This window comes from Python bivittatus, unplaced genomic scaffold, assembly GCF_059951505.1.
Source record: "Python bivittatus isolate LINGU-HERP-01145 unplaced genomic scaffold, Pbiv_v1 ctg000980_np1212, whole genome shotgun sequence".
In the NCBI taxonomy this organism is placed as follows: Eukaryota; Metazoa; Chordata; class Lepidosauria; order Squamata; family Pythonidae; genus Python; species Python bivittatus.
In genome coordinates, this window is record NW_028277125.1 from 19,249,627 (window position 1) to 19,273,975 (window position 24,349).

Consider the following 24,349-nt stretch of genomic DNA (forward strand, 5'->3'; position numbering starts at 1 on the left):
TAACCATTGCTCTTTGCCTGCTGTTTTCTTTGCTATAAAATACTTCCTGTGCTGAGACCAGTAAAGGTCACTGTGGGAATTTCATCATTCTTCCATCGTTGTGCATACAATAATCTTGCTGCACTTACCATATACTGTACATACAGTATCAATCTACCATGAGTCTTTTCTAATTCACTGTCCATAAGTGACCAAAAAAAGAGAGTTCTGGTTTCTTTGCAGAATTAATCTTTAAGAACCTTTGCATCATTATATGAATTGGTATCCCTACCAAGTGCTTGTCTATGGTGTATTTTTTGACTGCTGGTTCCTTTATTGTTGATTGACAGAAGCTATCCATCACTTCAATGTCCTCATTGTCAATTCTAAGGCTTTTTTGCTGGACCTGTTATCATGAATTTGGTCTTCTATATTTAATTGTAGTCCTATTTTTTCACTGCGCTCTGACTTTGTTTGCAGATCATTTGCATTTTCAGCTATCAGAATAGTATCATAATAGTACAGGTCATTGGTGTTTCCTCCTCATCTTTTTCTAACCTAGCCTCCCTCAATATATATTCAGCATGTATGTTGAATAAATAAAAAGAGAGTATACAGCTTTGTCTCACTCCTTTGCCAACCTGGAGCCAGTTTCCTTTGCCATGTTCTGTCTCAAATGTGGCTTCCTGTCCTGTGCATGGATGTTGCTTGAAGACAATGAGATGTTCTGGGATTCCTGTTTTCCTAAGGACATTCCATAGCTTGACATAGTTGAAAAAGTCAAAGGCAATATACTGATTTCCTCTGGGCATTTTTTGGCTTTCTCAATTATTTAGTGTGCATCTGCAAAAATATGCCTTGATTCTTGGCCTTTTTTAAAGCCACTTGGAACATCTGATATCTCCCTTTCCATGTAGGATTCTAATCAGTGTTGGATAATCCTAAGCATTATTTTGTTAACATGTGAAATTAAGGATATTGGGCAATAGTTTGCACACTTTGTTAAGGCTCCTTTCTTTGGTATTAGTATGTAGGCTGATCTTTTCTGATCTGTTGGCTGCTGCATCATTCTCAAATTTGCTGGCATAGTTTGGTTAGAACCTTTACTCATTATTCTTCTGTTACTTGCCATATTTATGTAGATATTCCATATTTTCCTGTAGCCTTCTGACTTGCTAATGACTAGAGTGCTGATCTCCCCTTCATGGATCACTGCCTTGTCGTGGCGAAGGGGCTTGCGTAACTGAGTGAAGCCATGAGCTATACCGTGCAGGGCCACCCAAGATGGACAGGTCATGACAGAGAGTTCTGACAAAATGTGGTCCACTGGAGAAGGTAATGGCAACCCACTCCAGTATCCTTGCCAAGAAAACCCCATGGACAATGTTAAAAGGCTAAAAGATATGACGCCGGAAGATGAGCCCCTCAGGTTGGAAGGTGTCCAATATGCTACTGGGGAAGAGCGGAGGGCAATTCCAAGTAGCTCCAGAAAGAGTGAAGCGGCTGGGCCAAAGCCGAAAGGACGTTCAGCTGTGAATGTATCTGGAAGTGAAAAGAAGGTCCGATGCTGTAAAGAACAATATTGTATAGGTACCTGGAATGTAAGATCTATGAACCAAGGCAAGCTGGATGTGGTTAGACATGAGATGACAAGATTGAACATCGACATCTTGGGAATCAGCGAATTGAAATGGACGGGAATGGGTAAATTTAATTCAGGTGACCATTATATCTACTACTGTGGGCAAGATACCCTTAGAAGAAATGGAGTTGCACTCATAGTCAATAAGAGAGTGGGAAAGGCAGTAATGGGGTACAACCTCAAAAACGACAGAATGATCTCAGTGCGTATCCAAGGCAAACCATTAAACATCACAGTAATCCAAGTCTATGCCCCAACCACTGATGCCGAAGAAGCTGAAGTTGACCGCTTCTATGAAGACCTACAACACCTTCTAGAACTAGCACCAAAAAAAGATGTCCTTTTCATCATAGGGGATTGGAATGCTAAAGTAGGAAGTCAAGGAGTAATCGGAATAACAGGCAAGTTTGGCCTTGGAGTACAAAATGAAGCAGGGCAAAGGCTAATAGAGTTCTGTCAAGAGAACAAGCTAGTCATAGCAAACACTCTTTTCCAACAACACAAGAGGCAACTCTACACATGGACATCACCAGATGGTCAATACCAAAACCAGATTGATTATGTATTTTGTAGTCAAAGATGGAGAAGCTGTATACAGACAGCAAAAACAAGACCAGGAGCTGAATGTGGCTCAGATCATGAGCTTCTTACTGCAAAATTTAGGCTTAAATTGAAGAATGTAGGGAAAACCACTAGACCACTCAGGTATGACTTAGATCATATTCCTTGTGGGTACACAGTGAAGGTGATGAATAGATTTAGGGGATTAGATTTGGTAGACAGAGTGCCTGAAGAACTATGGACAGAGGTCTGTAACATTGTACGGGAAGCAGCAACTAAAACCATCCCAAGGAAAAAGAAATGCAAGAAAGCAAAATGGCTGTCTGATGAGGCTTTACAAATAGCTGTGGAAAGAAGGAATGTGAAAAGCAAGGGTGAAAGGGAAAGATATAAGCAACTGAATGCAGATTTCCAGAGAATAGCAAGGAGAGATAAGAAGGCCTTCTTAAATGAACAATGCAAAGAAATTGAGGAAAACAATAGAATGGGGAAGACTAGAGATCTCTTCAAGAAAATTGGAGATATGAAAGGAACGTTTAGTGCAAAGATGGGCATGATAAAGGACAAAAACGGCAGGGACCTAACAGAAGCAGAAGAGATTAAGAAGAGGTGGCAAGAATACACAGAAGAACTATACAAGAAAGATCTTAATGTCCCTGATGTCCATGCTGGTGTGGTCACTGACCTTGAGCCAGACATCCTAGAGAGTGAAGTCAAGTGGGCCTTAGGAAGCATTGCTAACAACAAAGCTAGTGGAGATGACAGTATTCCAGCTGAGTTATTTAAAATACTAAAAGACGATGGTGTTAAAGTGCTGCACTCAATATGCCAGCAAGTTTGGAAAACGCAACAGTGGCCACGGGATTGGAAAAGGTCAGTTTACGTTCCAATTCCAAAGAAGGGCAGTGCCAAAGAATGCTCAAACTATCGCACAATTGCACTCATTTCACATGCTAGCAAGGTTATGCTCAAAATCCTACAAGCTAGGCTTCAGCAGTACGTGAACCAAGAACTACCGGATGTACAAGCTGGGTTTTGAAGAGGCAGAGGAACTAGAGATCAAATTGCCAATATTCGCTGGATCATGGAGAAAGCACGAGAGTTCCAGAAAAATATCTACTTCTGCTTCATTGACTATGCAGAAGCCTTTGATTGTGTGGATCACATTAAACTGTGGCAAATTCTTAAAGAGATGGGGGTACCAGACCATCTTACCTGTCTCCTGAGAAATCTCTATGCGGGCCAAGAAGCAACAGTTAGAACCGGTCATGGAACAACCGATTGGTTCAAAATAGGGAAAGGAGTACAACAAGGCTGTATACTGTCACCCTGCTTATTTAACCTATATGCAGAGTACATCATGAGAAATGCCAGGCTGGAAGAATCACAAGCCGGAATCAAGATTGCAGGGAGAATCATCAACAACCTCAGATATGCAGATGATACCACCCTAATGGCAGAAAGTGAAGAAGAACTAAAGAGCCTCTTGATGAGGGTGAAAGAGGAGAGTGCAAAAGCTGGCTTGAAACTCAACATTAAAAAAACTAAGATCATGGCATCTGGACCCATCAATTCCTGGCAAATAGGAGGGGTAGAAATGGAAGCAGTAACAGACTTCATTTATTTGGGCTCCAAGATCACCGCAGACGGAGACTGCAGCCATGAAATTAAAAGACGCTTGCTCCTTGGGAGGAAAGCTATGGCAAGCCTAGATAGCATATTAAAAAGCAGAGACGTCACCTTGCCAACAAAGATCCGCATAATCAAAGCTATGGTTTTTCCAGTAGTAATGTATGGCTGTGAGAGCTGGACCATAAAGAAGGCTGAGCGCCGAAGAATTGATGCCTTAGAACTGTGGTGCTGGAGAAGACTCTTGAGAGTCCCCTGGACTGCTAGGAGGTCAAACCAGTCAATCTTAAAGGAAATCAACCCTGATTGCTCATTCGAACAATTGATAATGAAGCTCAAGCTCAGATACTTTGGTCACCTAATGCGAAGAGAGGACTCTTTGGAAAAGACCCTGATGCTGGGAAAGATTGAAGGCAAAAGGAGAAGAGGACGGCAGAGGATGAGATGGTTAGATAGCATCACTGAAGCAATGAGCATGAAACTGAGCAAACTCAGGGAGGCAGTGAAGGACAGGAAGGCCTGGCGCAATATGGTTCATGGGGTCACGAAGAGTCGGACACGACTTAACGACTGAACAACAACAACAAGAGTGCTGATCTAAATTCATCTTCTACTACTAAAGGCACTTGTAAATAAGAAGAAATCTATTCCCTATTTTGGGTATATCTAGGATGTTGATGTCCCTATTGTATGGAATTTCAGTATGGAGTGTTTGGGATCCTCTGACCTTGGTTGTTTTCTTGCAAACATTTTATTACCCGGCTAGGTAACATCTTCAGTGCTAGAATGGAATGGGGTTTGCTCTCTGTTTATATACAGTGGCATGCCCTGCCAATGTTGGTGGGGGTATGGGTTTCGTTCTGTTCTGTTTTGTTTTTTCCTCTCGTAGTTCCTTGATTAGGTTATTGTTTATTGCTTGATTGTATGTCTGGCAGTAATCTTGGTGTTAATCTCTGCTTATCTGGATGATGATTGCTGGTAAGGAGATGTTCTGGTCTTTTGTTTTCCTTTCTACTGTCTCTTTTGAATATGGCGTAGATGTTGTTTATCTCTATGTGCCTGTTGATGGCCACTTTCTCTGAATACCAAGCTTCCAAGAATTCCCTCGCATTTTTAGATTTAGCTTGGTCTAAGATGCTGACAGTTTCCCAGTTGAAACTATGGTTAAGTCTGTCCATGTGTTGTGAGATTAAGGAGTTTTCATCATATCTTCTGACTGCTAGTTGGTGTTCATGGATGCGCTCTGCTAGCCTTTTGCCTGTCTGCCCTACATAGTGGTTGTTACAGTCCTTACACTGTATGTTGTAGATGACTCCTGGTTTTTTTTTCTTGGGCTACTGGGTCTTTTGGTTGGCTTAAGATGTTTTGGAGGGCTTTAGTTGGTTTGTGTGCTACGGAGATGCCATGTGGTTGTAATAGTCTGTGGTAGTTTCTGAGATGTTTCTGATGTATGGCAGAGTTATCCTTTTCATAGCTTGTGTTGGTTGTGTTATAGTAGGTTGAGTGGTCAGGCACTTTTTGATAAAGTTGCATGGATAATCATTTTGTTGGAAGATTTTATGTAGGTGGTCTGTTTCCTTTTTCTGCTGTTCTGGGTTGCTGCAATGCGTTTGTGCTCGTTTGAATAATGTTCTTACACAGCTCCTCTTGTATTCAAAAGAGATAGTAGAAAGGAAAACAAAAGACCAGAACATCTCCTCATCAGCAATCATCACCCAGATAAGCAGAGATTAACACTAAGATTACCGCCAGACATACAATCAAGCAGTAAACAATACCCTAATCAAGGAACTACCAGAGGGGGAAAAAAAATTAAAAAAACAAAACAAAACCCCCACCCCCACCAACACTGGCAGGGCAGACCACAGCACATAAACAGAGAGCAAATCCCATTCCATTCTAACATTGAAGATGTTACCTAGCCTGGTAACAAAACATTTGCAAGAAAACAACCAAGCTCAGAGAACCCCAAGGACTCCACAGTTCAACACTGAGCTACACATGTTCGCTTCTATTGGAATTTCAGTATATTCGTTCCATCTTTGTTTGGTCTTCTTTGAATGTTACAATGTGTCCATTGGCATTCTTTGGCATATCAGTTCAAGACTGCAGCCTTCTTCTGAGTTTAGAGATTTTTTGGAAATCTTTCCTTGTTCTTTTGTGTCCATCTTCAATGTCTTTACATATGTTGTAGTACTATTCCATGACTCTTCAAACAGCTCTCTAAAATTCATTGTTAAGTTCTTTCCTGAAAACTTTGTCTTTCTGAGCTACAGTATGTCTTCTCTTTATTCTAGGCAATTTCTTTCTTTGATTTCATTCCACAGTTCCTCTGGTTCCTTGCCAGTAAGGTTCAAGACATCAAAGCAATTTCTGATGTTCTCCAGAAGATCACTTTGAGAAAACCAGTTGTCTTTGTTCTTTCCTTCAGCTTGACTTGCAACTTGCACATGAGCAATCCACAGTTTGTTCCACAATCAACACCTGGCCACATTTTGCTGTTACTACATAGTTCTTCCACCTTCTTGTACTAATAGTATAGTTAATTTGATTTCTGGGTGTTCCATCTGACAATATCTATGTATACAGGCATTGCTTTGATTATTTGAAGGATGTGTTGGCAATGTAAAAAAATCACTGAATTGGCAAAAACTGATAAGTTATTCTCCTGCTTCATTTCTGTTTCCTAGGCTACATAGTCCAAACACATTTTCCTTCTTACTGTTCCCAGCTGTGGTATTCCATTGTCCAATTACAAGCAGCACATCTTGCTTGTGTGTTCTGCTAATTTCAGATTGAATTTGATCATAAAGCACATCTACCTCCTGTTCTTCTACATCAGTGGTTGGATAACCATCATATTGAAGGATTGTCACAAAGTCTAATTGATATAGTCACTGACTGCATTGTGTCCAAGTATTGTCTTTGTTATATACTTCCTGACTATGAAAGCAAAGCCTTTTCTTCTTTATTTCTCATGTCCTGAGTAGTAAACAGCATGATCTGCCTGAAACTGTTCAGTTCCAGTCCATTTCAATTCACAGATACCCAAGATGTCAATATATAGTCAACCCATATTTCACCCTGTTTAGCTGTCCCATGTTCAAAGCTTGTTACATTCCATATTGCCTTGTAATTCTTCCTTTGCGGCTTCAGATTTTGTTTTCCTGCATGGCAGCATCAGCAAGTAGATGTTCCAAAGGCTTTAATCAAGCTGCATTAGAAACACCATTACTACTCCCAAAGATAATCAGCTCTTATTCAATAGCATGTTGCCTGATATAGTTACCTGTTTGGTTTAGTTAGGCAGTTGGAATAACCTTCATGCTTGGGTGGGAGTAAATACTCTTGGTGTACACTCCTGGCTATTTTTCTCTCATCCCTCCTAGGAACATCCCCACTTCCTCCAGGATGAGACAGCATAGCAGGACTTGTGGGAGGAGTGTCCTAATACCAAACACCACTAAAATTCAGGCGGAAATAATTGATTTCTAATAGCACACTTTAAAATAGGGGAGGGGATAAAATGGGTGCATTAAGACTCTGCAAGATGTAATATACCAGTCCTGCCCTAAATCTTCCACCCAAATCAAATGCCGAATGAGTTTCAGTTCCACCACTTGCAGCAGTGTCAGTGTTACACCCAAGAGATCAATTTTTAAAAAGTACAGGCTGACACCATAAAAAAAATTGCTTTCCTCTATGGTACACAACGATTTATTACATACTGTATAAGTGAATAATGAAAAACGATAGCATACTGATAAAGTGCATGAAGAATGTTTAGTTCAGTCCCCATCATCTTCAAGTTTTAGTGAGCCTTGTCTGTTCATCAGACGGTGCTCAAGAACCTTCAGTAACCATGATGCTATTCCTTGCCAAGTATTGCAGTTGGGGGAGGGCTGTTCCTCAACAGACAGTGGTCTGCAGAATGCGTTTCCTGTAAGGAGAACATGTGAAGCAAGTGGCTTATGCAATAACTTAAAGGGATAAAATTTATCCAGTGAAAATACAGAACCTTTGTGGAATGTATCTTACCATGCTAGAAGAAGTGTTGTTTTCTTTTCATGAAGAAGAAAAGGTTAAAATGTATACCAAGTTCTTTTTAATGTATCATAACTCCCTGAATTCTTTCTGTTTATGACTCCTCTGTAGGTGGACTTTTGGAATATTGTACAGTAAGTACCTCACTGGGTTGTCTCTGAGCTGCTCGTAAACTACAGTATTGTTGTATTCAGTGACTAGATGGTATCATTTTTGTTTTGAAGTGATATTTTTCCTTTATGAACTATGATAATTCCTTAAGCAGATGTATAATATTACATGAAAGACCCTGGGATATTGCATCGGGAATGGTAACAGGCTGGGAAACAAGACCAATTATTGAATCAATAAATCCTGAACCCCATGTTCCTAAACCGTAATCCTTGGCTGTGTGCCTGTGATTATGTGTATGCGTGCGTGCGTGCATGCATATATATATATATATATATATATATATATATATATATATATGCACATACTTAGTATATATGTGCACACAGTATATATAAACTTTCTATACACTTTAGTATATATAAACTGCCCTTAGATAAAAATCTTGCTGTCTGAAGCTTAACTGACTTAAGAAACACATGATATCCCCAAATAGTGCTATATTTTACTGAAAGGAAAGAACAGGGACCAGAAAGTTGATAAAAATATTACTGTATATGGGTTGAAGAATCAAGTTGTTCATCAGAGCTTGTCCTCATATTTTTAATGTTTTTTCCCCCTCTGAATTTGAATGCTAGCACAGGAGAAATTTCAGTAAAAACATTGAATATGGAGCAAGAAAAAGACCTTCATTTATTTATTTTTTAATATCTTTTTCTTAAAGTTTTCCAGAAAGTACTAAATTTGCCTTGCGGCTAAGTTCCTTACGTTCCCATGCATTTTCAGTACATACATATCAGTAATTCAAATTCTCATGTGAGTAACTTTCTTCTCCACTTCCTCTTAGGAATAGAAATGTTTATTCATATCTGTGTTCATTGCTTTAAAAGAAATTTCATGAAAAAAAATGTGGAGATGTCACCATTACTAGGGTTATATAATACTGGCTACTTTTGCAAGCCAACAGATCCAGTTTCCTGTGGGTACAATCTTTGACAGGGAATATTTACAACTGCGTACAGGTAGTCCTTGTTTAGCAACTGCCTTATTTAGCAACCATTCAGCATTTCAACAATGATGAAAAAGCAACTTTATGACCAATCCTCACATTTACGACCTTCCCAGGTCTGTAAATTAAAGGAAAGCTAAAGTAAGATCACAAGCATAGTTGCAGTTTCACTTAGCAACCAAGTTGTCGGACCCAATTGTGGTCTCTAAACAAGAACTACAGTTACTTGACCACTCTGTGCATATCTATTTTCAGGGGTATCCACAGGGGGCAGGGGTTGTCAAAAAGATCAAAATGTGGACATCACTATGTGATCAAAACCCTGGTTCTGATTTTTAATACTGTATTGTATACCACACATTGTTGTAACCAGGCACTTTTTAGCAAATTATGGTGGTGACTGACATGTTCTTCCTACTTATATGCCAATTTGTCAGGCAACCAATGTCCAGAATTTACCAGAATTGCCATTGAGAAGTGAACCGTGGTGGGGAATAGATCAAGACAATGGTGTCTTTGAAAGTTATAAGAGGGGTGAGACTGACAAAAGTGGCAATTCCTTTTCTGTGTCTGTCACAATGTTGCATGCATGCCCCAAAGGGGTGGACCCTTCAGAGTGACCTTGCTCTCATCATTCTGATAAAAGAGACCAGATCCTGTACATATACTGCCAAATACGGATACATAAGAGTAAAGAAGAGCATAAGAATGACCATTTCCTACAATAAAGGAAAACTAGGTTACTCCTCCACATCTTTTGGACAAAATATATGAAATATAAAGCTCTCTAATTAATATGCTTTTTCTTTAAAAATGGGATGGGGCAGGAGGGATTGGATCAGGGGTAATGACAGTGCAGGAGGCTAACCCTTTCGGTAAACCTAGTCAAAATTGATTCCCATCCACTTGGAGTTTAAAGAGAAATGTATTATAGATGCCCATATAAGAATATCTAATAACTTCTTGGAAACAGATGGGCTGTTTCAGTAAGAGAAAATGGCAAGAGGAACGTTTACTGTTTCCCTTGCTGCTGTTCTTGATTAAACTCCAACCCTCATATGACATCATTGTGCTGAACGGTTTTTGTAATGTTTGGGGATCTAAACAAAGATCTCCGTGTAATGCATATTATGGGTCTTGGGCAGCTGTATGGGTAGCAGTATTAGCACAGATGGAATAGGCTTCAGGAGAAGGCCAAGCAGTAATCACAACATGGGATTTCCCATTGGGAAGAAGTCTCTGTCTTTATCTCTACAGACTGAACCAGTTTTAGATATGCTAAGTATCAAATAAGCTAGAAAAACTGGTCTTGATGGGAGAAGGTGAAGCTGCTTTTCAGGTTTTCCATTATATGTTGCTCCAGGAAGAATATTTTGAGGAATGTTAAAAACAGGATAGTAAAGCATGGGGTGGGGGATGAGTATGCACTTTGTGAAACTTTATTGTTTAAAGTAATTGGGTAAATACAAGTATTTTTGCCTGAAAACAATAAATAATATACATAACATAAATATCAGATGGTCTTTAGTATTCCATTATTGTAATGCCACTGTATGGAAGACTTAGTCCATTATGCAGTTGTGTGTCTGATAAAGGATGTATCTGATGCAAGAAGTTATACAATTCGCATCTTGTGGGAATAAATCCTTAATTTGGGTCCATTAATTCCCATGTAAAAGGATTTATTACAAATATTTTTATACGTCCCAGTTCAAAATAGCTCCACAACCCAATTTCTAATCCAAAATTGTAGCAGAACAAAAACGTTTTTCTAATACTTTTGCTTTCCTAAAACTTAGCAACCAATCTAAACCAAGGGAGGAGAGGAAGAGATAGCAAACTCTTCTGCAGAGACAGGACCACAGCAGGGTCATCACTCTGATCTCATACAGGGCAGGAATCTGAAGCATTTCCTCCCAAGTAGACCATGCAGAATGGGCAGATTCTATTTGGGAGTTCCAGGATCCAAGCCAGTCCATAGTAGTTCTCCTCTAATCCCAAGGAGCAGTCAAGAAGGGGTGGTCATGAGTTCTGTTCAAAGATCCTGGTCTGCAGCACAGGATAATAGGAGACAGATTCCCAAGATGTGCAGGGAAGAATCTCAGTTGCAACACTGAGGAAGGGCAAAGGGAAAGTATCAAAAATGTATGCAGGGTATCTCCTCCAAATGTGGTCTCTAATTCCTCTGCTGGAGAAGTCCTGATCCTGCCAGTTCTGAATTTCACCCACACACTATATCTTTGCAGCCTCCATTCTCATTACATCTTACCTCACAGCTTCAGTTGACTCCATTCTTTTGGACTCAGAGAAGGAGTACTCTAGCAAATCAATTTATTTTGTTGTGTCCTGTTTAGGCAAAGAAGTCTCTTCAAGATCTCCCTGACAGGAATTCCATTCTCTCCTGCAAGTCCTACTCCTGAAAGGTACCGAATCCTCATTAAAAAAAAACAACCCATAATACTGTACATGTAGAATGCTAATGCAGGTTTTACCCTGCATTCATTAGCTTTACATTCTCCACTGAATTCCAGCAAGTGGCAGCACCTAGTTGACTTTGGCTGTTCTTGAAAAGCTAAGCAGCATCAGACCTGGTTACTATGTGGATGGGAGACCACAGAACCTCAGAGTTTCTAGTCTAGACTTATGAAAAAAATCCTGGAAGGCACATCCATACTGCACCAGAAAAAAAATTATATGTATGTTTACATATATTTGTTTACATATATGTTTCCATGGAGTGACTTTGTGAAATCTTTTTTCACTACTGAAATGATTGGTAGAAGTTCACTTCCAAAATTTCCTTTATCAATGATGGCTCTTTCCAGTTGCTTTGACAAAACTGGTCATTAACTATGCCTTCTTTCTTCCATCATTCCAGTTTACTGTGTACAATAGAGGTAAGATCAGTTCAGAAATATTTGAAATGGAATTGAATATTGAATGGAAAAACTCCCTATCTTGAAGGGGAGCATCTCTTATACCTTACATTGGTGATGCTTCCTCTGGCCTAAATTGCAGCAGAAACTGTTGCACACTGCAAGCACTAAGGGAAGGAGAGGCTCAGACTCAGCATCCCTGGATGTTTCCACCTTGCATAGCAGTGATTCATTCACCAAATATTGCTGAGGGGGAGAAAATGATAGGGGTTTCAAAGCCAGTGGTGGTCCAGGGCACCTGCTACTTTATGGCATAGCCATTCCCATAATAGAAAAGAGGAGCTGTACAGCATCATTGAGATGTAAAGACAGAGATTTCTATCCATGTCTCTTTCCTGACTTGCTGTATTAATGGCGGGCTTGTTTCTTTAATGCAGCTCTGCATTAGTTTGGCATTACATTAAGTGATAGGATTTCTGCTTTTTTTAGAACACTGATAACCAGATAATCAGTTTTCTTTCTTCACCATGTTTCTGCATTGTCTGTTTTCTGTTACCAGATCAGGTTTCCTGACATTTGAGCCAACAATGGATCTGAAGCAAATTAAAGATTACATTTACTGGCTATATTTCCAGTATCTCCTGGTCACCTGCATTTACGTCCTGGAGCCGTGGGAACGATCCGTGTTCCATACCATCACAATTACTGTTGTTGCTATGGTGGTGTACACTGCCTATGTTTTCGTTCCCATCCATGTCCGCTTGGCTTTTGGTTTTTTCTCCCAAGTATTTGGAAGTCAGACCGAAAATACCCTTTGACCCTCAGCACTGACTCAAGGCTTTGCCCTCTCTGGAAATACTCTTCCTCCACACTGTTTTACTGAGCTCTGCCTACATTTCTTTTGGATGTGGTTCTGAACCTGTTGGTTCAAACGCACACATCCCACCTCCTCTTGAATAAAAGCCATGCTGTTACTGTCCCTGGCAACTGTCAGGCTGGTCCTCACTGAAATGCATGCTTGCACAACATCTGTCCAGCCATGACTAAGTCATGAACTGAGTTCACACATGGCAGATTTTCAATCAATCACTTGCCTGGGTTGCATATTCTGTAAGTTGAGGATTTGGGTTTTGTTGTTATTTTAATTGGAAGGACATACAGCTGTGACTTTTAATTGGGGAATAATGGGACAAATGTGTTAAACCTTTTGAAAGATTCAATCACTTTTTATTTTATGATGGTGCCTGTCTCCCCTTTCCCTCTGACAACATATCAAGTTAACATCTGAAGAAGTAATTTAACAGGAAACTTTGTTTTAGAGGGATGCCTTCATTGTATTTAAAGGACAAAAGTATTTTTTTTAAAAGACATGTAGCCAGATGTAGATAAATATGGGTAGAACTTTCCTCCCCAGTAAGGCTTTCTCTCCTACTCTCTTTTAATATACCCATTTTTGCCCTCATAAGAAATTGGTTCTGACACTGGGGTCTGAACGAAGAACTGTTGTGTCTGTCTCTCTCATAGTGGTTTTCTGGATCATCAACTGTTATATTAGCAATATCTTGAATTCCAGCATCTTAATTATTTTTAGTTCTACAGAGGCAAGAACATGTAAGGATTCAAGAAAAAGAGTAACCGAAATATTGACATTTCACATTTTAAGATGTCTTAGCTTTCTTCAAGAAATCATCTAAGACTACCACCTCGTATTTATTTGGAAGTTTTTGCAAACTGGTATTAATCTTGCTTAATGCCAATCTTGCTTAATACCAGTAGAGAATTGCTTCTTATTCTGTTACTGTTCAGCTGAGAAAAATGCATGTGCACACATGTGGAGCCCTTGGGGTTCTCTGAGCTTGGTTGTTTTCTTGCAGACGTTTCGTTACCTGGCTAGGTAACATCTTCAGTGCTAGAAGGGAGTAGGGTTTGATCTCTGTTTATATGTGTAAATGTACTACTCTAGTAATTGCAAGGGCTGTAAAGCATGTACATGAAAAATTCAGTACCAGAATACTGTTTCTTTTTAGAAAGTAGAAAAATCATCCTTATTCAACTATTTTATTCTTGAAAAGTGCCAGTGTTATACCTTGTATAGATGGAATATAAGTGCCAAAGAGCAAGCTTGCATATCAGTATATACTTGCAGTTCACAAAGCTACCTATGAAAGTGATTGTATGTATCAAATGTCTGCACAACTACATGTAATAAGAAATATTTGCCTGTTATGCTGATTTTCATTAGATTGTGTGTTTTAAAAAGCAAGTTGTGCTGTATCTCTCACAGCATCCTGGACTGAAAAGATCTGAACATATATGCAAAAACCATAAAAGTTGAATTTATCTTAAAATGCATCTGTGTATCATTGTCTTACCCTGCATTCCAGCTTTCTTCATACAACACCTCCCAGACAGGATCAGAGTAATTTTCCTATGAACATACAAACTATTTGGTTTTATTAGTGTTTTTATTGTTTTCATGGATTTCATAATGTTGATTCTGTTCATTCTATTTATGGAATGTATTTGTAGCTTTGAAAAGTAAGAATCTGTTTTTTGCATGTGATTGTTACTGTACCATTTGGAGTTGCTGAATCACTTTTTATGAATTTTAATCCATTGTTTTGACATACATTTGCAGAGGGTTGCTTGTTTTGTATCAGAAATACGGGGTTATTTTTAATATTGATCCTGTACAGTATTAGTCATGTTGGAAGTCACTCTGGAAAGAAAACTGGCTTATAAATAGTTATGTGAAAAACTTACCATTCAGAGGCAACATTTGAGGGAAAAACAGGATGTTCTGTTCTTCTGAACTACACCAGATGCACATTTTCAACTGCCGGATCACCCCCAGAATGGCCGTTTTGATGTGGTCTAAAAGAAAAGTGGAACATTTCAGTCTTCCAAGAATTGTAAGTTTTGTGCATCCCTACTTGTAAGCCAAGCCTTAAAAAAGGAAATAATGAATTAACATATCAATCCAAGATTTCATATGCTTGTTTTTCAGCTTTTTGGGGAACTGCCTGAAGACTTACTGAATAGGAATATGGGGAGGTTTCCCCCCCCCCCCAAATATTTACCTAGGAAAGGTGTTGACTTCACAGCCCAACCATGGTCTGGGAGTTGGTGGTGGTCTTCCAACCTAGTGCTAGCAGAGTTGACCCCGCTTAGCTTTCTTCAGGATCAGCTCAGGTCAGCTTGGTGCTGCCACCTGAAGGAAAAGAAAGTGAATAAGGCTGCAGATATCCCTGCTAAAAAACCTGGTGGTTGCTCTTTAAGTTGAAGATAAACAGCTGTTTGAGTACGGCCATTTGCCTGGTTAATTTAATCTTTTAGTAACACTTAAACAGGACTTATCTTTTTTTCTTTTGCTGTCCAGTTACCTTTTCCCCCTCATTTTATCTCCATCCCTGCTTTCTCTTTCCTTCCTCTTCTTACAGTCATCTGTTTGTCTCATTCCATTATTCCTGGGGGGAGGGTGTTTCTTTCACTTATGCTGTTTCTGCTGGAGAGAAAGGAATGTGTGTGTGTGTGAGGGAGAGAGGGAGAGAGAGAATGAGAATGGTTGATACAGGTAGAGAGAGATCCATTTTTAAATGGGTGCTTTATTTTGCAGGCAATTTGTATGAATAATATATCTATAGCACCCTAACCCTTCTTTTGGAGTGTGGCTTCTGGCAACCTCTGTGTGTGTGTGTGTGTGTGTATGTATATGTATATGTATATGTATGTGTGTGTGTGTGTGTGTGTGTATATATATATATATATACACACACACACACACACATACATACACACACACACACTGTACATATACTTACATACACAGACACACAGACACACTTATTAGGAAAAGAAGGAAATGTCCAGGACTGATTTTAGCTGCAGTTGGCAAACCTAAATGGAGAAGTTGGGAAACTAAGCATTACCCACATTTTTGTATGATTTATACTTATTTTCTTTCTACTTCTTTTGGGGTAGGAGAACTATCTTTTTGGTAAATGGGATAACTGCGCCAAACACAGAACTGATGCATTCCATATAGTTGATCTTGATATAGGGTACTTCTTCAAGACTCACTCCATATGTGTTCTATCTGGTGTTTTTTAGATTCATAGCTAAGCTTATTAGGAATTTCCACCCAGTGAAAAAGCAGAGCAGGGGGTATTTTGGGATCCAGCAAAAGACAAATGTCTAGGATTAAAATCTCCAAGCTTAATGTGATCCCAATACTGAATCATCTAACTAGATATTTGCAGCACGCAATGATGTGTCTAATTTGCCTTTGAGTTCAGCTGGATTTATTCTTTGGTGAAGATAAAAAGGATTATAGTCCTAAAGAAGTAACAAGAATTCAGAAAATACTTGTCATATTTTAGAATAGCAAAATGCTAGCAAAGCTACAAGTACAGCTCAAATCAGAAACGTATCTTTAATTGTCTTTACTCCAGTTAACCCACCTCTTTAAAAAATGTTGATAACTATAAGCAGAGCAATAAACCTTGACTAAATATTTGTTAAATGCAAGTGTTAATAGGTCCATATTTGGTCTAACGACGGTCAACTTTAACAAATTTCGGAGTTCAGGTTTGACCTCTGTGAATATGCTCTCTCCTGGCCCTTTGTCCTTTCCTCCTTCTGCATTTTTATTTCCTTCTCTTTACACACAGTAGTCTTCACCTTCTAGCAATTTAGAGATATGGCGATGAGATTAAAAGAAAATTTGAATTTGAATAAAATCATCACTGCTGGCTTGCAGCAAGAGATATGGTTGCTGATACCTATTATTATAAACTCATTTCATGGAATGGAGAATAAATGCTTGATATTAGTGAAGTCTACAAAGTTCCCAACAAAAAATATCTTGGACTAGCACAAAATGGTTTCATGACTAACATGAAAGGGAGAATATCTGACAGTTCTCCACACTGTCAAAAGGCAAGAACTGGAAGAACTCCAGTTCTCTGTGAAACAGGATAGTGGCTGTTTCACTGCCTCATTTTAGTCTTCCATCTATTGAAAATGAAATTTTTTGGGTGCACACAAGAATATTATTTCTGACTGGGCCTAGAAATTCATAGTTTTCTTTAACTCCTGGTTTGTATCAGAATATAAAAGAAATCATAAATATCACATTCCTCAACAAGAAATGACACACCTGAGTTTTAGCTGCCTTCCCAATCTTATGCACGCCCCCTCCCCAGATGTCTGGAGGTTGAGTCATGTCAACTGGACTTTCCTTTTGGTTTGATACGTTTCACTACTTGTCCAAGCAGCTTCTTCAGTCTGGACAAGCAGCGAAACATATCAAACGAAATGAAAAGTCCAGTTGCCATGACTCAACCTCCAGCAATTCCACCTGGATGACTGAGAATCCTTATCAACATACTCCCCCCCCCCCGCCCAGATGGTTCAGGCTACACTTTCCTTGGCCATTTTGGCTGGGGGTTCCAAGAGTTGCAATCCAAACACATAGGGAAATATCAGAGTGAGGAAAGTTGCTGTACAGATGTTAAACAATTGCTAGAAAATTGGGGGGGGGGGAATGCCACCTGGAAAGTATTTTTTATCATTATTCCCAATTACCCCCCACCTCTTCTCAAGGATAAGGGAATTGCTTGGGAAGCAGGGACAGGCTAGGTCAAAGGGATCTCCAAACTGAGACTGAACGTGAACTTTCTAATCTTAGAGACAGGTTACGTTTCAAATTCACCCAATTAGAAGGTTGTCCCCATCACTGATGACATGCAAACATTACCCTAATGATTCTTTTTTAAAACTCTGGAAGTCACTTTGGTAAATAAAATATAAGGATGGAGAAGCATAAATGTCATCCCAATTGTTCTAAATAGAAAATGTTCCTTATTACAGTTCCACCTGTTGTGGATGGAGGGATAAGCAGATTAGCCAATTTATGTGAAAGTCAAGTGCAGTGCTGTGGAAACTGGCCATTGAAACAACCATGCTACTATTTCATTGTGCTTTCATTTATATGCTCTATCTACCATTATCCTGTTTACAAGCCAACATATTGTGGTTAATCATGTTCTGGATGGTTTCTAAATGAAAATTTTAAAACATCTGATTATTGCCAGCATCGCTTTGGTACATTTTAAAATTCATTTCAACTTGACCATTTTAACTTAATGGTCTTAAAGACTATTTACATAGAAAAGGCTTTTAGATCTCCTATGTCTCTACTTTTTTATATATAAAACATTTCTGTCTCATTCTTCTATAGTTCTGGGTGCACAATGGGGACAAAGCATTGCATGACAATATGACAAGGACAACATTATTAAGTATATGGGGAGTTACCATATTAGCTATATTTTATTTTCAGTTCAGTTCAGTTCAGTTTTTTCCAAGGCAACACCAAGTCAATCTTGTCTGATCTTAGAAGTTAAGCAGGATCAACCTTGGTTAATACTTGGATAGAAAGCCATCTGGCAATTGCTAAACTGGGAAGCTGGAAAAAGAAGGCAAAGCACTTCTGCAGTGCTAAGGAAACTATACAAATGCAGTCACCAGAAGTCAAGCTCAATTTGAGTGTATCATTTCCTTCTATGTGTCCTTTTACTAGACCCTTATCTTGAAAAGCATGGAACATCCTGACATTGTAAAACATGCACACAACACAGATGGAAAAGAAAATGGAGGAGTGGGGGGGAAACCCAAGAACACTCAGGGACCACCATCCTCAGATTAGATGGTCCTGTTGCATTTAACCCAGGATTTTGGTTCAGATAGGTTTTCTGAAAAGGGAAGGGAAGATTCCCAGCCTAGCTAGGAACAACTCAGCAAATACAGATGTTTGTTTCTCTCTTCAGATGAAAGAATCAGAGGGCAAGTTTCAATACGTTTTTCCAACATACAGAGCAGACAATCTCAAACTCTATCTGGACTACATAATCTTCTATATTCAAAGTATCCACAAAAAGTTTTTTTTTTTCATCTTTTTGTGTTTGTCCAAAAGAAACATAGTTGCTTTAAATTAGTCAAAAAGATGCTTCATGCAGACATCTGCACATTATTATCATTATCATTAAAATTTATATGCCACCCAACTCCCAGCAACTCTGGGCGGTTTAACATTTAACATTCTGTTAACACCTCAGATACTGTTCCTAGATGTCTGCTTATGCGTGTGCATGCCCCAAAATTTCATTGTTATTCTTGTTTTTCCAACAAAGCCAAATGGCTACGCATATACTGTACGTGCATGTTAACTAGGCTAAAAGGGTTTGCAAAAAGAAAAAAAAGTTGTGCACTATTTGGAAAGATGGTATTCCATGAGCCAAATTGCTTGTACTTGTATGGTTTTATCTTTTTCGCTTTTTTTCCCTTACAGAAGTAGTTCCCAGGGAGTTAATTTCTTCCTTTTCTTTGGCAGAGGATGATCTGACATGCAGGTAGTCCTCAACTTACAACGATTCATTCAGTGACAGTTCAAAATTACAGCAGCGCTAAACAAAGGGACTTATGACCCATGCCTGAAGTTACAGCTATTGCAGCACCCCCATGGTCACCAGATCAAAATCTGGGCACTTAGCAGCTCATCTGTACTTACGACCGCAGAGGCACTTCAACTCCCCCCACTCGTCTATCTCCCCCACATCTATGCCCTTTTGGCCCCCTGCCACCCTGTGCTCTGCTGCCCCAGGTGACCTTTGCCATCTTCTTGCTCCCGCTGCTGCTGAGGCCAGGCTGCTGGGCCGGGCTGGGGCTGCGCTTCACGCTGCGAGAAAAAAAAAAAAGGCAGAAAGCAGCCCCAGAGCCATGGCGCAGTGTGAAGCCCAGCCCCAGTCCAGCCCAGGAGCGTGGCGCAAAGGAGCTGGTTTGGGAATTCTGGGAGTTGAAGTCCAGACATCTTAAAGTTGCTGAGGTTGAGGGACACTGGTGTATGCTGTCAAAGCCAAAAGTAGATCTTGCTATCACTCCGCTTTTTCTCTTCCTGACGCCTTTGCCTTTCTCTATCACTCATCAAAGTTGTGGTATCAGGATCCACCCCACACTTATGCCCTGCTTATTCCTGTCAGGAAACAATAAAGGATAACTATGACCTTATTAACGGAAGCCTCTCTTAAAGAAGGAATCCAGAAAAAGATACAATTGTATGCAAAAGATTAGCCACTCTTGGTCATATTGTGTATTTTGATGAATTCCTAAATGAACAAAAGCTGATATAACCTCTACATGGTCCAGAGCTAAACACAGCCCCTTTCTGCAGACTTGGATGCATAGGTAGTGTAGTTTGCACAGATTCACAATAGGCAAACAGTAAATATGGCAGAAATTTGAACACCTTTTCAGTCAGTATTTTGTAACACCACCTCTGGCAGAAATGACAGATTCCACACATTTCTTCTAGCCAACTAAGAAATGTTCTATTCTTGCTTTTAGAATGGCTTCCCTATTCTTCCTTGCAGAACCCCTCTAGCTCAGAAATATCCTTAGTTTTGGCATGCACTGCATGTCTGATATTTCCCCACACATTTTCAGTCATACTCACTTCTGGGAACTAAAAGCCATTCCAATATGTTTCTCTTTTTTTCCCCTGTAAATACTTTGTTGTTAATTTGGAGTATAGGTGTCTTGCTGAAATATCCAACCTCTTTTTGGCTCCAGTTTCTTCACATAGATTTTTGCTGGGTTGGATTAAGATCGTGTGAGTGTGAGGAGCATCATCAGCTCTGCCTGGGATTCAAATGTATGTTTGGATATCATCAGTACCCAAAACTGATGGATGTTCTTTCCCAGCAGCTTCAGGTAAACAGTAGGGAAGAAAGAGAACTCTGTGGGACCCTGCATTGTGACAGCCAATGGATAAAAATCTAAATCTCTCCTCACCCATTACCACCAACTGGAACTGTCCATTCAGAATGGAACAGGACTACGGCAAAACAATGCTTTCAACGCCCAACCCCTGAAGGAAGCCCAGAAGGATACTGCAGGAGAACTGTGTTACTCTGTGGTGGCAAAAAAATCAAAAGGAGTCTGGTAACACATTTTATCAATTTGGCATAAGCTTTTATGAAGACCTGATAAAGTGAACTGCAGCTCACAAAAGCTTAGGCCTTTTAATAAAATGTGATAGTCAGAAAAGGTGCTATCAGAATCCAGAAGAATACTGTGGTTAATGGCATCAAATGCTGCTGGGAGATTGAAGAGGATCAGGAGGGCCACATTTCTTCTATCCAGGTCTCATATCAGATCATTCATTGTTGTGACCAATGCAGTTCCACCCCATGCCCAACTGTGAACCCTAAATGAAAAGGACCCAGATAATCTGCTACTTGTAGATGCTACAGCTGAAAGGCCACAGCTTTTTCTAGAGCCACAGGTTGGGTACTAGATGTCAGTTGTTTAACATGGCTGGGTCTAGAAAGGCCTCTTCAGGAGAAGGCACACTGTAGTGTCTTCCAACACAATTCCTCCCACATAGAGTCACTGACAGTCCCCTTTACCCATTTAATAATCCTAACTGTGACTTCCCAATTAAGCCACATAGGGTAGTGGTCCAGTTCACAAGTACAGTAGCACTTATATTCCCAGTATAGTATCTATTTCCTTAGAATCTGCAGGATGAAACTCTGGACAACAAGGGAAGGGTTCCAGATTCAGAGGATCCTAGAGGAAACAGATGTTATGGATGCAATCAGGCAACAGGCCTGGGAATGGGAAATAGCATTAGTTGTCCTGGTGAATTATCTGTATCAAAAACTGGAAGAAAGGAGTAGGCAACCCCAACCAACCACAATATACTTCTGGAATGCCTGCAAGGGTTGGAAGCATTATTGCAATGTTTAAGCTCCTTTCTTAAGCAGTAATTTCCATTTGGTGCATATGGGAAAGAACAGTTTCCCATAGTTGCTCCAATGTGGAGTTCCTACATGATTGGTTCCATCTACATGAATCCATTGAAGAATGTAGTCCATCAGTTTGGAGTGAAGCATCATCAGTATGCTGATGACACTGAACTACTCATTTCCATCTGGGTCAGACTGGGGATGTCATCCAGTCCTGCCCCAATGCCTGAGAGCTTTAAGCTCATATTCAAACCTTGCAAGGTGGAATTGATGTTCATCAGTTATCTATCTGGTTTGAATACAGTTCCACCTTTGAGTCTGGATGGGGTTACCCTCTCCCTAAGGCACTGGGTCCATGTTTTCAGGGTCCTTGTGGACTCATAGCTTTTGGTAGAGCAGCAAGTGGAGGCTGTGGTTGGGTGGAGGGTTGCTCAGCTTCAGCTGGTACATTAATGGTAGGTCTTTTTGGATCAAGACATCCTGGCAAAATTGCTTTCTATCTTGCAAACTATATAACATGATCTACACATGGTTGCCTTAGAAAATGATTTGAAAGCTTCAGTTGATCCAAAATGTGGTTCCCTGCCTGCTAAACAGTGGTTGAAAATTCAGCAGTGCTACAGCTATGCTGCAATCATTGCATTAGTTACCAGTCTGCTTTCAAGGCCAGTTCAAAGTGCTGGTTATCACCTTTAAATCCATTCATATCTTGGTTCCTGGAAACCTCCAGGATCATTTTACCTGACTAGATTCAGACCACCCTGTGCACTCTTTGAGGGAAGGTATGCTGAGCATCCCCACAGGAGGTGAGGATGGTGGAAACTCAGTAGCACATCTTCTTAGTGACTGCCCCCATTCTTTGGAACACCTTGCCTCCTGAGATAAGGAATGTTCTATCTCCCAGCCTTCAAAAAAAAAAAAAAAGAGTCTGATGGTATAAGGGCAGCCTTGGTTACTTTTGATGAGATAGAATTTTTAAACCATTCATCTTTGATTTATATGGTGTGTTATATATTTCCTGATCTGTTGTGTGACTTTATTATAATTACATTGTTTGACCACGCCACAGAAATAATGTGAAAAACAGTTGGCAGAAAGGCAAAGATGCAAATGGTATGAATGTGGGATAATGCAGCTATACTGATATAACGTTGGGTTAGAGTTGCAAATAGCATTAAGAGAGATCAGCCATAGAGCATTTTTAAGATAAGTTTTGAGGAGTGGGGAAAAAAAGCAATATATCTACCATTCAGAGAAGCAGAAAGAGGAATGGCTAGAGTAATGGGCAAGACATTTTGAGGAACAATAAACCCCAGCAATAGAATGATACAGAAGCAGGAAAAATATCTAATGAACTTCCAAGTTGGAGAGAAAGACCATTTGCCCACTAGCAGCTTATAGCATGGCCCAGCCATTGTTGCAGTGACATGCAGTCTGTCCTCATTAGTATGATTTTGACATAGCAATGGTTGGATGACACTAAATATTACTAGTAGGGAAATTCTCCATAATGAGAGAGTGAAACAACTGGGTCCTAAAATAGAATTGATGGAGGTTGTCAAGAAGGACAGCTCCTTTAAAATAGCCATCCTAGGAGGTTTGTAGTGTGATGCCAACAGTGATGGCAATACCAGGCACCAGGTATCAGGTTTCAAGGCAGAGAAAAGCAAGAGGGAGAAGTTGTTTCTGAGTAAAGGAGTGGGGGAAAATGGGGGTGTTTCTTTTTTCATTCCCCCAAAAGGTATATATCAACCAGCATCCTTCCCCCACAGTAATATTTCAGTACATTTCCAAGGGGGAGGGCATTGTGAAGGATTTCAAATAGTAGCCAGACTGCCCCCCCGCCAAAAAAACCCAAGAAAGATGTTGTTGTCACTGCTAAACACAACCTCAATTCACCAGAAGACTGAACTACTGGAGATTTTCTTCTCTCCACACTGCTGTCTCCCTGGGCCCAGTCCCTGGGAAAAAGATGAAATGATCTCTCCAATTTCTTGGCTTACAAATAGGGAGCAGAATGTTGACAGGCTATCACAAACAGCTCTAACTGGGTAGAAAGAATCAGAAGAGCAATAAGTAGAGAAAGGGGCAGATAAGAAGGTGTTCATTGGGTAGATGGATTGAGTGACAAATGAGCAATGTGTTTTAAAACAGTTGTCAACCATGGTCTCCAGCCACCAAAAAAAAAAAAAAAATGTAGCTCAGAGAGCTGCAGTGTGCCCAACTTGATTTTCTTGTTGACCAGCTGGTCAGATGAGCTGTGGATGTCAGAGAAGAAATTGCTATTTTCCAGTTACTACCGACAGAAAGAAACCAACAGTCTTGAGCAAGATTGCTAGGAGGGATAGTGAAAAGTCTCTCATTTCAAGCAATCTTTTTCAACATCACTAGTCTTCCTCAGCAAGAATCCCAGGTGTGCTGGAAGGGGGAAGCCTCCATTCTCATCCCACCCTACCAGACCTGTTTAGTATCACTGGGAGGAAGAACAAAAGGCTTCTCACCACCATCTGAGCAACTTTGCTCAAAACTGTTATCTTGCTGCAGTGGGAAAATAGCCATTTGAAAGCAGGGCCACTGGAATGGGAGAAGAATTCCATGGCTTCTTCCTTCCTTTCCTGAAGATTGCTGAGAAGAGAATAGGAAGGGGGTGCCTGTGCGTGTGACATATACAGTGTGGATATATGTGTGT

At 40.0% G+C, this 24,349-nt stretch overlaps 1 protein-coding gene across 10 annotated transcripts in view; it reads left to right on the top strand.

The window, feature by feature from the left end:
- Positions 1 to 12,669, top strand: part of SPTSSB (serine palmitoyltransferase small subunit B) — a 33,247-nt gene extending 20,578 nt beyond the window's left edge. For 4 of the 10 annotated variants that reach the window (XM_088131838.1, XM_088131837.1, XM_088131836.1 and 1 more), the window contains 3 exons: positions 7,967 to 7,989; positions 11,330 to 11,398; positions 12,411 to 12,669. In XM_088131838.1, the coding sequence (XP_087987964.1) occupies positions 7,967 to 7,989; positions 11,330 to 11,398; positions 12,411 to 12,669 (351 nt within the window). Of the gene's footprint in view, positions 1 to 7,966; positions 7,990 to 9,412; positions 9,510 to 11,329; positions 11,399 to 12,410 lie in introns of those variants that run through there. The other 6 variants (XM_088131833.1, XM_088131840.1, XM_088131841.1 and 3 more) reach the window with 3 other exon arrangements.
- Positions 12,670 to 24,349: the final 11,680 nt, after the last annotated feature.